The sequence below is a fragment of the Megalobrama amblycephala genome, linkage group LG16 (assembly GCF_018812025.1).
Source record: "Megalobrama amblycephala isolate DHTTF-2021 linkage group LG16, ASM1881202v1, whole genome shotgun sequence".
NCBI lineage: Eukaryota > Metazoa > Chordata > Actinopteri > Cypriniformes > Xenocyprididae > Megalobrama > Megalobrama amblycephala.
In genome coordinates this window covers 17,876,063-17,889,439 of record NC_063059.1, presented here as the reverse complement: position 1 = coordinate 17,889,439, position 13,377 = coordinate 17,876,063, and the positions used below count along the sequence as shown (strand labels likewise).

At 37.9% G+C, this 13,377-nt stretch overlaps 1 protein-coding gene across 1 annotated transcript in view; it reads left to right on the top strand.

Moving 5' to 3' along the window:
* The window catches only part of fat3a (FAT atypical cadherin 3a), a 214,329-nt gene that overhangs the window by 172,695 nt on the left and 28,257 nt on the right, over positions 1 to 13,377 (top strand). The window contains 12 exon segments of the mRNA XM_048159676.1: positions 41 to 93; positions 95 to 256; positions 345 to 482; positions 1,881 to 2,024; positions 2,107 to 2,304; positions 2,641 to 2,865; positions 5,179 to 5,755; positions 10,118 to 10,252; positions 10,346 to 10,398; positions 10,400 to 10,438; positions 10,440 to 10,505; positions 13,088 to 13,377. The exon segment at positions 13,088 to 13,377 is cut by the window's right edge and continues 173 nt beyond it. Of these exon segments, the coding sequence (XP_048015633.1) occupies positions 41 to 93; positions 95 to 256; positions 345 to 482; positions 1,881 to 2,024; positions 2,107 to 2,304; positions 2,641 to 2,865; positions 5,179 to 5,755; positions 10,118 to 10,252; positions 10,346 to 10,398; positions 10,400 to 10,438; positions 10,440 to 10,505; positions 13,088 to 13,377 (2,080 nt within the window).

The following is a 13,377-nucleotide window of genomic DNA, read 5'->3' as shown; positions in this document are numbered from 1 at the left end:
GGTCTGTAATGAGTTATGTTTATCCTTGTGCCCCATACAGGTGCTATCTCTGTATCTCGACCGCTAGACTTTGAGTCCTGCAAGGATTATTTCCTTAACGGTGGAGGCCACGGATGGCGGGACTCCGCCCCTCAGTGCTGTTACCATGGTGAACATAAACCTGACGGATGTCAATGACAACGCCCCCATGTTCAGCCGTGACGCCTACAGCGTGTCTGTTAGTGAGGACGCTAACATAGGAGACACCGTGATCAAGGTAATCGGTCATGAAATTCACATTAGTCTTATTTTTTTGTGTTTTGAGATCCACATTATAATTTGGTCGCTTTGTCACGGTTGCCTAGGTGACCGCGGAAGACGTCGACAGCCATGCGAACGGCGACATCCTGTATTCCATTGTCAGTGGCGACCGGGAAAACCAGTTCTTCATTGAGCCAATCACAGGCCAGATCAAAGTCAACAAGCAGCTAGATCGAGAAACGGTGAGGAAGACTTTATTTCAAATGACACAGATCAGGGAACAGCCGAAGACGAGAAGAAATCAAATCCTTCACGGCAGACATCCACACATGAAAGCCTTTAATAACAGACATGGTTATAGGGATTAATTTATAATGAAAGATTCTCCTTGTGTCTGCGATTAAGATAATGGTATTACACCTGTAAAACCGTTACATAACAGATAAAAAAGCCTGGAGAGATGATCATTGATTGAGTGACAGACAGATTCTGCTACATTTTTAACACATAAATATTTGGCCTGTTTTGTTTCAAACTTCATTTATATTTTATATATGAGTGAAAGAAATCAAATACACATTACAGAAATGCTAAATTATAGAAACAAACAAACAATACAATACAATGAATAAGGTTTTTTCAAGTGGTACAAATAATCACTGTGACCACTAGATGGGGCTAAAGCTTCTTTAGATGATATGCAAAGCTTCCTTTTTTACTCTCATGTCAATTAGCTTAATGAAGTCATTGTTGTTTTCAGCTTACTAAGTCTGCTCAATTATAGATGGTTAAAGGGGGTCAGATCATTTCCTGGCTCTTTTGAAATACGACTTTGATGTATGATGTAGACATACTCTATTAACTTTCAGTGTAAATCCTCTCCAAAGTCCATTAATTGTAACTAAGCTGCAAAAAAAGAGAGAAAATATAATGATTAATTTAGAAAAAGAATCCCTTCTGAATAGTCTTTAACATTATAAGTGGAGTTTTGGGAGAAAATAAAATGCCACAAATGTCTAAAATTCAGTCCCTTTGAACAGAGAGGAAAGCAAATTAAAATTTAAACTCTAGGCTGAGAAAAATCAAAACGGCTGACTTCCTTTTGTGCTTAGGGCTTCGCTCCAAGAGACTTTTTTGTAGGTATTGGGACATTACATGTATGTCCCGAATTTCGTACACTTACATAAAACATAGTGGGAGGGGCACTTCATTGAAATTTTGTAGGTAGCACTACCGAGCCATTTTGCCACACCTAAATCTGAAACCAATCTCAGATGTAAATTTTTGCCAGTTCTAACGAGTTTTCAAGCATGTTTAGGCCCTCAGAAATGCGAGGCCCTCGTTTCAGAGAAGAAGAAAAAGCAATTCCACAAGGGTCTTCACACCATCGGCCCTCTGGCCCTAAATAGTAAAAAGAAGAGAGACTGGGAGCAAGTTTAAAAAAATGAGTTACAAACTGAGTTTGTGTGTCTGCATGTATAGAGCTTCAGATGATCTGTCAGCTTCTCATAGACTATTTATGACACAGTCAAAGTGAAAGAGAATATATAGATGTGTGTTCATCTCTCTTGACTTTGTATTCTCTTTTCATCTCTTATTCTGTATGTTTTAAACCTCTCTCTCTCTCTCTGTATCTGTAGATGGCTAGTTACTCGTTGTCCATCAGAGCTCTTGACAGTGGGACCCCAGCCATGTCCTCAACCGTTCAGGTCAACATCGACATCTCTGATGTCAACGACAACCCGCCCACCTTCACCCCAGCCAATCACACTGCGGTTATACAGGTATGATAATGAGCGATGGGTAAATCAACCAATCACATCTGAGTGATTTCATCAGTTTAACATGAGCTTTACTCAACAACAGGAGAACAAGCCTTTGGGAACGAGTGTCCTGCAGCTGTCCGTCATCGATAAGGACGCCAGCCACAACGGCCCCCCTTTTAATTTCCGTATCCTGTCAGGAAATGAGGGGGCGTGGTTTAAACTGGATAGAGAGGGGCTGTTGACATCCAATCAGGTGTTTCGTAGGTCAGAAGGCACAGAATACGTCATTCACGTGCAGGTAATGAGAAATGCTGGATAAAAATTTGCTAAGTTTCACTGAAAGCAAGTTGTTTGATGAACAAAAAGTTTAAGAGCAGCAATTTTTTTTAAAAATAGAAATATTTATAAAACATTATAACACATACAAACCTTACAAATATCTTACTGTCAATTACTTTTATCCTTATATGATTTATGCAAATGACATGGACAGTTATTATGTTTGAAAACAAGCTGCATTTTAATCAGATCTCACAAAAATACAATTCAGATAATCTTTCTGGATCCTCTAATTGTTCTGTGGTTTGATTGACGCTTGATTCAGCCAATCACTGTCTGCCGTTTCACACTATAGGCCAGTGATTCGGGTAGGCCACCTCTGTCGTCTATGGCGAGCGTGTTGGTGCGGGTGATAGAGGAGAGTGTTCACAAGCCAGTGGCATCACCTTTACACGTGCACATCGTAACCATGGAGGACGAGTTTCCAGGAGGTGTGATCGGTCAGATACATGCAACAGACCAGGATGCATTTGATATACTGACTTATGGACACACACACCAGCAGAGCAGCCTTTTCAAGGTATATAAGTGTGTTCCATTGGTTTGCCTTTTTTAATACACACATCATATTTGTATTTTGACAGTTTTTCATCTTTTAGATCAGAGGTTCTCAAACTTTTTAGTCTACTAAACCCCTACAACTTACATTTTTCACTTTGAGATTTAAATAAATATAATTAATAATGCATTTTTTTTATAAACTGGAAGTGTTATATTTTAATTGTTCATCAGTACCAATCAAAAATAGTAATTTAAAGGTCCCGTTCTTCGTGATCCCATGTTTCAAACTTTAGTTAGTGTGTAATGTTGTTGTTAGAGTATAAATAAAATCTGTAAAATTTTAAAGCTCAAAGTTCAATGCCAAGCGAGATATTTTATTTAACAGAAGTCGCCTACATCGAACGGCCAGTTTGGACTACATCCCTCTACTTCCTTCTTTAATGACGTCACTAAAACAGTTTTTTGACTAACCTCCGCCCACAGGAATACACAAGAGTTGCGTTTGTAGAGTGTGTTTGTCGCCATGTCGTCGAAACGCTGTTATTTTCATCCCGCAGTCCAATCACCGGGTCTGATTCCGGCTCAAATTGATAGGGTAAAATTAAAGACATGTTTACAATAACACTGAGCGCGTGCATCTCCACGTTATGGTAAGAGGCGTGACTTTTCCGGGCACGGTGCGCTCAGAGCTGTCGAATCACAACACAGGAACCGCTGGCACAATCAGAACTCGTTATGTATTTCTGAAGGAGGGACTTCATAGAACAAGGAAGTCATCAGCCCGTTTTTATGACAGTGGAAACAGCGGTATACAGATAAGTAAATTATGTGAAAAATACTGTGTTTTTTTACACGCGAAACATGAACACATGTTATATTGCACACTATAAACACAATCAAAGCTTCAAAAAAACACGAAAAACGGGACCTTTAAAAAAAAAAAATTACATTTTACATTTTAGAACAGCAATAAAGTCATCAAAACTATGAAAATAACAGTGGAAATTATGTAAGACCAAAAAAAAAAAAAAATCTTGAATCTTAAACTTTAGCATTTTTTTCAAGGTTCATGCTTAAAGGTGCAGTATGTAAGAATTCTGTCCGCTAGAGGTCGCTAGAGGCCTATTCAAAACAAAGCCGTAGCTTGATGACGCCAAGTTTGAGCACGAGATCTTGGGAGATGTGGTCTTCACATCACAGCCGGTGGAAAAGAATCGGGATAGGACTCGGGAAGAAACCATGTTCATGGATGTGATTATTAACATTACTGTAGTTTGAAGCAGAGCAGGACCGAGTGTTTGTGGGAGCTGAACGAGGCCGCTGGAGCGATTACGGAACACGTTTTGGCGTTTCCATGGTTTCTACAAAATAAAAACAGAAACTGAGGGTAACACGAGTATGACGCAGTTGACAGGCGACTGGTTAAAATTGCAATTTTCTCACGATTTACAAATAGTTGCAAACATTTGGGATATTGTAAGTACTCAAGTGAACAAAATATATAACACTGGCCTAGTGGTTTTTGGATATTTTACTGTAAAAAAAAAATTACATATTGCACCTTTAAACTTTTTTATTTTAGTTTTGTATTTTTAAAATATGCATAATATCTCATTTTAAGCATGTAAGTATAAGTATTTAAGTATAAACTTCTAGATTAAATGTTTTTATAATTATGAGAATCATAACTGTTCAGACTGATAATTCTAATGTGTATATTTACTAAAAGGTAATTTTACTCATTGTACTTCATTTATTTTATTATCAGACATGGTCAAAAACAACATAACTAATTTTAATTTCAAGGGGTCATTTGTGAATCTATTTCTTGTATTGTTATGTGTGGATGCACTTTATTTGGTAACACTTTATTTCACTGTGTCATTGTTACATGTGTTACATATGTTACATATAGTTACTATATTAATAACTATAAATTATGCATAAACACAGCTAATCCTAAACCAAACCAAACCCTAATCATATCCCTATAATAGGTACATGTAGTTACTAAATTTTACTCAGTACTTAAATGGATAATTACATTGTAACAAAGACACTTTAAAATAAAGTGTAACCGTGTTACAGTGTAATTATACATCTTTGTGTACATCTGAGTATTAATAATTAACTACTATAGGATGTACTTACTACACTAGCTACACAATGTACTTACTATAGGATTAGGGTTTGGTTTGGTTTAGGGTTAGCTGCGTGTAATTATGCATAATTTATTTATTACTACAGTAACTACATGTAACATGTAACAAGGACACTGTAAAAAAAAAAAAGAAGTGTTACCTTATGACACGTGTCTGTTTTTCTCTCTCAGGTCAGCCCCCGAGATGGTCGAATCATCGCTCTGAGCGGGTTGGATGCGGGCCGCTACACCCTCAATGCTACTGTAACAGACGGCCGCTTCACCGTGAGCGTGCCTGTGAGCGTGCACGTGGAGCAGGCCTCAGTCGAGATGCTCCACGACGCCGTGACAGTTCGGTTTGACCGCGTCTCCCCTCACGACTTTGTGTCCCGTCACCTCCCCTCGGTCAAACGTGTCCTGTCCAGTGTCATGGCGACGCCCCGCCCTGATGCTCTGCACGTGCTCAGTGTGCAGCCCGTAGAATCCACGGGGCAGCTGGACCTGCTGGTGGCCGTGGAGACAGCGGAAGGAGGAGGGTTCTATAAGGCAGCATTCGTGACGCAGAAGCTGAGCTCTGCGCGACGCCAGCTGGACCAGGTTTTGAGAGTGTCGGCGGTTCTGGATAAGAACTGCTCTGGTCTGGACTGCAGGGAGGCCCAGTGTGAGCAAACCATCATGCTGGACTCGCACAGTCTGCTCACGTACAGCTCTACCAAAAGCAGCTTTGTGTCGCCCAAGTTTCACAGGAACACACGATGCGTGTGCAGCGGTGAGTGTTTAACCCCTTTCACACAGCAATCCTGGTAAAAAATGGCTTAAATACACGAATGTGCTGTTCACACAAGAAATGGTTTTCTGTCTTTTTAACGGTAAGATACCATTCAATCATCAGTACCAAAATACCGGTAAAATCTCTGATGTCAATCATTGGAAATGACCTTTAAACACTGAGCCGTTGACCTGGGTGAGGAGAAGTGTATAGTTAATTTTTTTTTATACTTCTGAGTGACAGGCATAAGGGGATGATCACACAGAATGCAGTTTTGCTCTTAAAAACGTGACATAATAGTTACTATAGTACATAAATGGAAAAGAAGACAGGGTCTCGACTCTCGCGCATGAGACGCAGCGTGACTGTCAGACGTCAGTTTAGCACAGTGCATGTTCACATAGGAAAAACTATTAAAAGCAGCAGAACCTACCGTAAACTGTTCCAACAGAGCTTTATGATTGTCCCAAAGCAGACTTCTTACATCAGCGCTTTCAGACCTTGTACATGCTCATACCAGTAATCTTCATTCTTTGTTCACACACAACATCAGTAATTTAATGTTAATGTTACACCTTCTCATACCAGGGAATTGCCAGAACTGATTTATTTACCAGTTAAGACTTTACTGTATGTGTGAAAGGGGCTGTTGTTAACCCAGGGTCATTCTATAGCAGTGCTATAAAAAAAAAATTTTTTTACCAGAAATGTTTTCAAATTATTGACAAATGTGAATATTGTACACATTTTTATGCATAACATATATACATAACAGAGTGAGCTTTTTCATTCGTTTACTTGAAAATATTTCTTTTGTAGAATCACTTATTCATTTAATTTCTAGCGCAAATTTAGTAGTGGTACACAGTTTTGGGGAAAGTTACATTTATAAGTAATGCATTACCTTATTGCATTGCTCCCTTAAAAAGTAACTTATTGCTTTACTTAGTTACTTTTTATGAAAAGTAATGTGTTACATTACTTTTGCATTACTTTTTCTCAACTGGGCTGGGCTTGTTTGTTTTTTAATAACAACAAAAGTTCTATTTTTGGCAAATGTAAAGGCCCTTTCACACCAAAAGTGAAATGAAAAAGCCTCAGGCTGAAGGAAATGCATATTTATGCCTGTACAGTAGAGGGCGCAGCTCAAACAAACCTTTCAGCTGTGCTGCCGTTGTGGATTAAAGAAGAATAAGATACGGGAAAAGGAGGTTCAACACTCTTATTTCTAAATTTTATATAAAGTAATTTTTGCTTATTAGTATGGTTGAATTAAATCATTGAAGGTCAGCAGCAAAGACATTGGTTAATAAAGTGAGATTAAATACATAAAGTACATTTGTGTAATTTCATAACAGTAAATTATTACAGGTTTGGGTAAAATATTGAGATTGCATTTCACTGTTTTTATTCATTTTGACCAATACTGAATGTTTTCGTCCAAGTGAGATGAGTAAATGCATGTTCACATTTATTCTGGAACTACGATAACATCATGTTCACAGCGCAATCAAAACCTCTGCACTTTATTTCTCTCAACATGAGGACAGGAGAGCTGTCAAAATTTGAAAAAGTAACATATATTTTTATGATATTTTGTTGTAAATCGAAAAAGTAATCTGATTACGTAACTCAAGTTACTTGTAATGCATTACCCCCAACACTGGTGGTACGCTACAAAAAAAGTGTCTCTTCATCAATCCCACGTTTACCATTGTTGTTTGACATTTTGAACCATTTCCATCAGAAAATAATAGTAAACTGTGTGTTAAAATGAAAAAGTAATGGAGGAATCGTGAGACAATTGTCTATTGCTAAATATTTTGCCATAACATTCTATCATCTCATTGATACAGGAGCTGTTTACACAACACAGTGTTCAACTAAAAATCAAAAATTTTTATGCGTTTTGGCCATTCATTTACGCGACAACAGCGTATTGAGGGCTGAAAATGCAAACGCTAAAAAACTGGTTTCAAAGTGCACGTTTTTGAAAACGATGCTGTTATCATCTCTGTGTAAACTACAAAAAATGTGAATTGGTGAAAACGGTGATGTCGTGCGCACATGTTTGTAGACACGTTGTGTTTCTTTACAAAGTGACATCGCCAACTACTGGCCTGCAGAGCCGGTCCTGCCCTCTCTGGGGCCCTAAGCAAAATTCTGCTAAGGGGCCCTCTTACCTGCCCCGTGAGCCATATAATCCATTTGCCATTGCCACACAGTCACACCTGACACCCCAATGCTCCCACTACAATCCTCCCTTGTATAAACAAACAATATTTATTAAATAGAATATTTTCTATAGAATCTTAAGATGAATATTAATATATTTTCAAATGTAAAATAATAATATTTATACTATGGCTTGGATCTTGCAATATTTAAAGGGTTAGTTCACCCAAAAATGAAAATAATGTCATTAATTACTCACCCTCATGTCGTTCTACACCCGTAAGACCTTCGTTCATTTTCGGAACACAAATTAAGATATTTTGATTAAATCCGATGGCTCAGTGAGGCCTCTATAGACAGCAATGGTACTTCCTCTCTCAAGATCCATAAAAGGTACTAAAAAGATATTTAAAACAGTTCATGTGACTACAGTGGTTCTACCTTAATAGTTGTAAAGCGACGACTTTTCAACAATATAGTGATGGGCTGATTTCAAAACAATCGAATCGAATCAGTGATTTGGATCTCCTATCAAATGGCTAAACTGCTGAAATCATGTGACTTTGGCGCTCCGAATCACTGATCCGATTCGTAAAGCTCCGAAGCAGTGTTTTGAAATCGGCCCATCACTATATTGTTGAAAAGTCGTTATTTTGTTTTTTGGTGCTCAAAAAGTATTCTCATCGCTTTATAATATTAAGGTAGAACCACTGAACTCAAATGAACTGTTTTGAAATATCTTTTTAGTACCTTAATGGATCTTGATAGTTACAATGGCATTTCTGTCTATAGAGGCCTCACTGATCCATCGGATTTAATCAAAATAAGATGAATGAAGGTCTTACGGGTGTAGAACGACATGAGGGTGAGCAATTAATTACATTATTTTCATTTTTGGGTGAACTAACCCTTTAACTAATGAAAATGCAATTGCAGATATCAAGAATTACGGTTTTTACTAGTTGAAATTGAATTTATTACAATTAGAATTCTGCGAGTGATGACGTCATTGTTGTTCACATTTGTACTAGTAAAAATCTAATTACTGATATCAAAAATAGACATTGTTACTAGTAAAAAAATCCTTTCTTAATATCAAGAATTTGCATTTTAAACAGTGAAAATTAATATTAAAAAAAGCATATCCTGTGAATGAATAAAATATAAAATGGCTTGCCATAGCATGTCACTGTGCTTTTCGGAATGCATGTTAGAGCAATACTTGATACTTGATTCTTATTATGTACTGAAATTGATGTGCATCCATATTGACCAGTATGCCCAGCTAATCAACATTTTAAATTCAATATATAAATCAATAGTCAATGTCAATCCATTGCTTTCCATCTTGCATTAGTGCAGAGTTGTAACTAATCCTTGACTGAGAGACTAGATATTCATTGTCTTGTTTTAAAATTATGTGCGCCTATGATGAGTGCCATCACGCCCATATATTGTACTGGTTCTATAACTTAACTGTTATTTGCTGACATCAAAGTTGTTTACCTGATTGCTGTTTCCGCAATTCACTCTTATGGTGTTTTTTTTTTCTTTCTTTCTTTTCCCTTTTTTGTGACCAGAAGGATAGGTTCTGCGTCATATCCTCATTGAAGTTGTAAACATTGACATGCTCTTTGACATGAGGGGGAGATGGGCCAGCCTTGCGTAATTTGCAGGGCCCTACACAACTTGTGTAGTGAGCGTATAGGGCTGCTTGGCTCTGCTGCATGAATAATACAGCGTTTCGAGTTGTTTTCGCAGATCCATGTGAACAGGGATCGTTTTGACAGCGTTGTCATCTGTAAGCGAATTTTAGTACATTATCGTTGTGTAAACCTACCCTCACACTCTATATAAAAGCAGTGCTAACCTATGTCAAAATCTCACATGTAAAACATTCCTTAACACAAGGTTAAAAGTGGTCTTGAACCCAGTGTTTAAAAGGGTGAAGCGCAGTGTGAAAAACTCTTACATAAGCCCACCTGTTGAACATGCACTTACAAAATTATACTCTTGAACACGGGCCATGTCCTTACATTCAAAAACAGCAGGGACAGAAACATGTTTTGACCAGTTGTGGCCATTTAAATTGGGCTAGTTGTTTGTGGTCAGTAATATCTCCTATAATTCAGGGTAACAGTACACCACTACTTGTTTTGCAATCGTAATTTCTTCTCTTTCTCTCAGACGGTAGTTGTTCTGCTGCATCGGAGGTGTGTGCGGATATGAGATGTCCTGGTGACATGCAGTGTGTCGGAATGGACAGCAGCAGGGGGCCGTACGTGTGCCAGTGTCCACCGGGGAAACTGGGAGAGTGTGCAGGTAACCTGTGTGAAGCCTCTTTATATATCCTAAATAATGTGGCACCTTCTGGAAAATATTTGCGGTTTCTTTTTCTCTCTCTGTGTTCTTCAGGACACACCTCTCTGAGCTTCTCTGGGAACAGTTATATCAAGTACAGAGTGACAGGATGCGGAGAGAAGTGGAGAGATGAAGTTAGCCCTCCGGAATCAGAACGCTGCAGAGCAAAGGAATCATCATGTACACGCGTGTAGATCCGTGCAGTGTGCTGAAGGTACTGCGCTCACTTTTATACTCAATAAAACATGCAAACACACACTTACATGCCCATCTTTCATTTACTTTGTCCTAATTACTGTTTAACATTGGAAATCAGGTTAATGTTGAAGAGTTATGAAACCCTAAAACGTATTTTTGGGAGGTTAACAAGCATGTACACTACTGTTTAAGAAGTCTCTCAGCCAGGCTGATCAAAAATACAGGAATATTGTGAAATACTACCATTTAAAATATCTGTTTTCTATTTGAATATAATGTAAAATGTCATTTATTCCTGAATTTTCAGCATCATTACTCCAATCTTTAGTGTCACATGATCCTTCAGAAATCATAATAATCTGCTGATTTGATGCTCAAAAAACATTTCTTCTTACTATTAATGTCTTTGATCAATTTAATGTATCGTTGCTGAATAAAAGTATTAATTTCTTTTATTAAAAGAAAACGTATTGACCCAAAACTTTTGAGCGATAGTCTATGTTTCACATTATTGAAAACAATTGTTTTTTTTTTTTTTAAATGTTTCTAGAGCCTTTTTGTTCTTCCATTTATAAACAAAAAACAAAAAACTTGAATCTAAGCTATTGATACACAATTTCCTGATTTGATTTGATTCAATTTCTGATTCATTTGGATATATTTCAGTTATAATACTCTTTTTGCGCTTAAAGGGTTAGTTCACTCCAAAAATGACATTTCTGTCAATTAATTACTCACCCTCATGTCGATAAATTAAGATATTTTTGATAATATCCGATGGCTCAGTGAGATCTGCATTGACAGCAAGATAATTTACACTTTCAAATGCCCAGAAAGCTACTAAAGACATATTTAAATCAGTTCATGTGACTACAGTGGTTCAACCTTAATGTTATGAAGCGTTGAGAATCTTTTTTGTGTGCCAAAAATAACAAAATAACGACTTTATTCAACAATATCTAGTGATGGGCGATTTCAAAACACTGCTTCATGAAGCTTCAAAGCTTTACGAATCTTTTGTTTCGAAATCAGTGGTTCGGAGTGTGTATCAAACTACCAAAGTCACGTGATTTCAGTAAACGAGGCTTTGTTATGTGATAAGTGTTTCGAAATTTCAGTGGTTCACCACTGGGAGGGCGTGACTTTGGCATTTTGATACACGCTCTGAACCACTGATTTGAAACAAAAGCTTCAAAGCTTCATGAATCAGTGTTTTGAAATCGCCCATCACTAGATATTGTTGAATAAAGTCATTATTTTGTTTTTTTGGCACACAAAATTTGTTTTTTTCGTCACTTCATAACAGTAAGACTGAACAACTGTAGTCACATGAACTGTTTTAAATGTCTTTAGTAGCTTTCTGGGCATCTGAAAGTGTTAATTGTCTTGCGGTCAATGGAGGCCTCACTGAGCCATCGGATTTCATCAAAAATATCTAATTTTGTGTTCTGAAGATGAACTAAGGTCTTACAGTTTTGGAACGACATGAGGGCGAGTAATTAATGACTGAATTTTCATTTTCATTGAACTAACCCTTTAATAGTTCTGCCATATTATTATCTTGAATGCACTGACACTATTGGACGAGAACTGAACTGAGCTAGATGATGACATCACTGTTTTTCTCCAGAGCTGCTTTGATAGTTTTCACGTGACGTCACGCTCTGAGAGGAATGCCCTCCTGGCGGGCAAAACAATGCTTTCCTCCATTGCCTGCCAGTCATTTTTACCAGGTTTGTAGGAAGATCTAATGTAGTAAGACAGTGATATTAAAAGACCAAATTCAATATACACCTTATTGATTATGCATACTTTGTACAGGCAAATAATTGAACACAGAATATTAATGTAACACAAGGTTTCTCGTTAAGTGTTTTTCCCAATCGAAAACCATTATAAAGAAAACACCTTGCGTTCATATTCTGGGCTCATGTGCTCACCTGTATATAGTATGCATCATCAAAATTTGAATCTCAAACTGAATCTTGATCTTTTAATATCACTGTTTTAGTGCATTAAGGCACTTTAAGGGTGGGTTGATTCTTTAGCCTGGCGTCGGTTCACCCTCCGCCTATGCTGCTTGATCATCCCTTTAAGTTCTAACAGTCTTTCTGCGTAGTTAATCTGTGTTTAAAATGAAGTGGTGCAACACAACTCAATTTAAAATAAAACCAAGATCAACAAATCCTTGATTAGTGTTAAAATTTGCTTAATTTTAATCCTTATATTGGTGCAATACCCACCCTAGTGTTTTTCACGTTAGCTTTTTAAAAAATCGTCCCGCTGTTTTTAGTGATGAAATCACTGCAGATGCTGTAAATGGATCACTAGTGCCAAAAACTTGCATCTTGTTCACATATTTTTGTTTTTAAGATGGAAAATTGACAGACTTATGCTGCAGTTACAGCCCCGCAAAGGGCTCCGCACCAGTCACATGACTGAAAACTATGAATTTAACTCATTTCATAGTTGATGAACTGTACACAGTTATGGAACCAAACTGAATCAACTTTTGAATGATGACCGTTTACTGTCTTTACAGCAGAATTGAATTCAAAATAGACTGACTGTATCTGCATTTGACTTGACAGATCGAAGACGGGAAAGTTGTGGTTCCAGTTGGATTGCAGCAACAGTCCCAGGAGCATCGGGATCTCTGGCCGACCAGTCAACGACGGGAACTGGCATCACGTGGTCCTGGAGTTGCGTGGAAACTACAGCAGCCTCTCGCTAGACGACATGTATGTGGAACGACGGCTGGCCACGGCCAAATACCGTCCTTTGGGAGCAGATTTGTCCATTTATTTTGGAGCGCAGGTGTCGCCTCCGGACGGCCGTAGCTTGACGGAAAGGAAAGGTCCGCGGGTTACCAATGGCTTTCAGGGCTG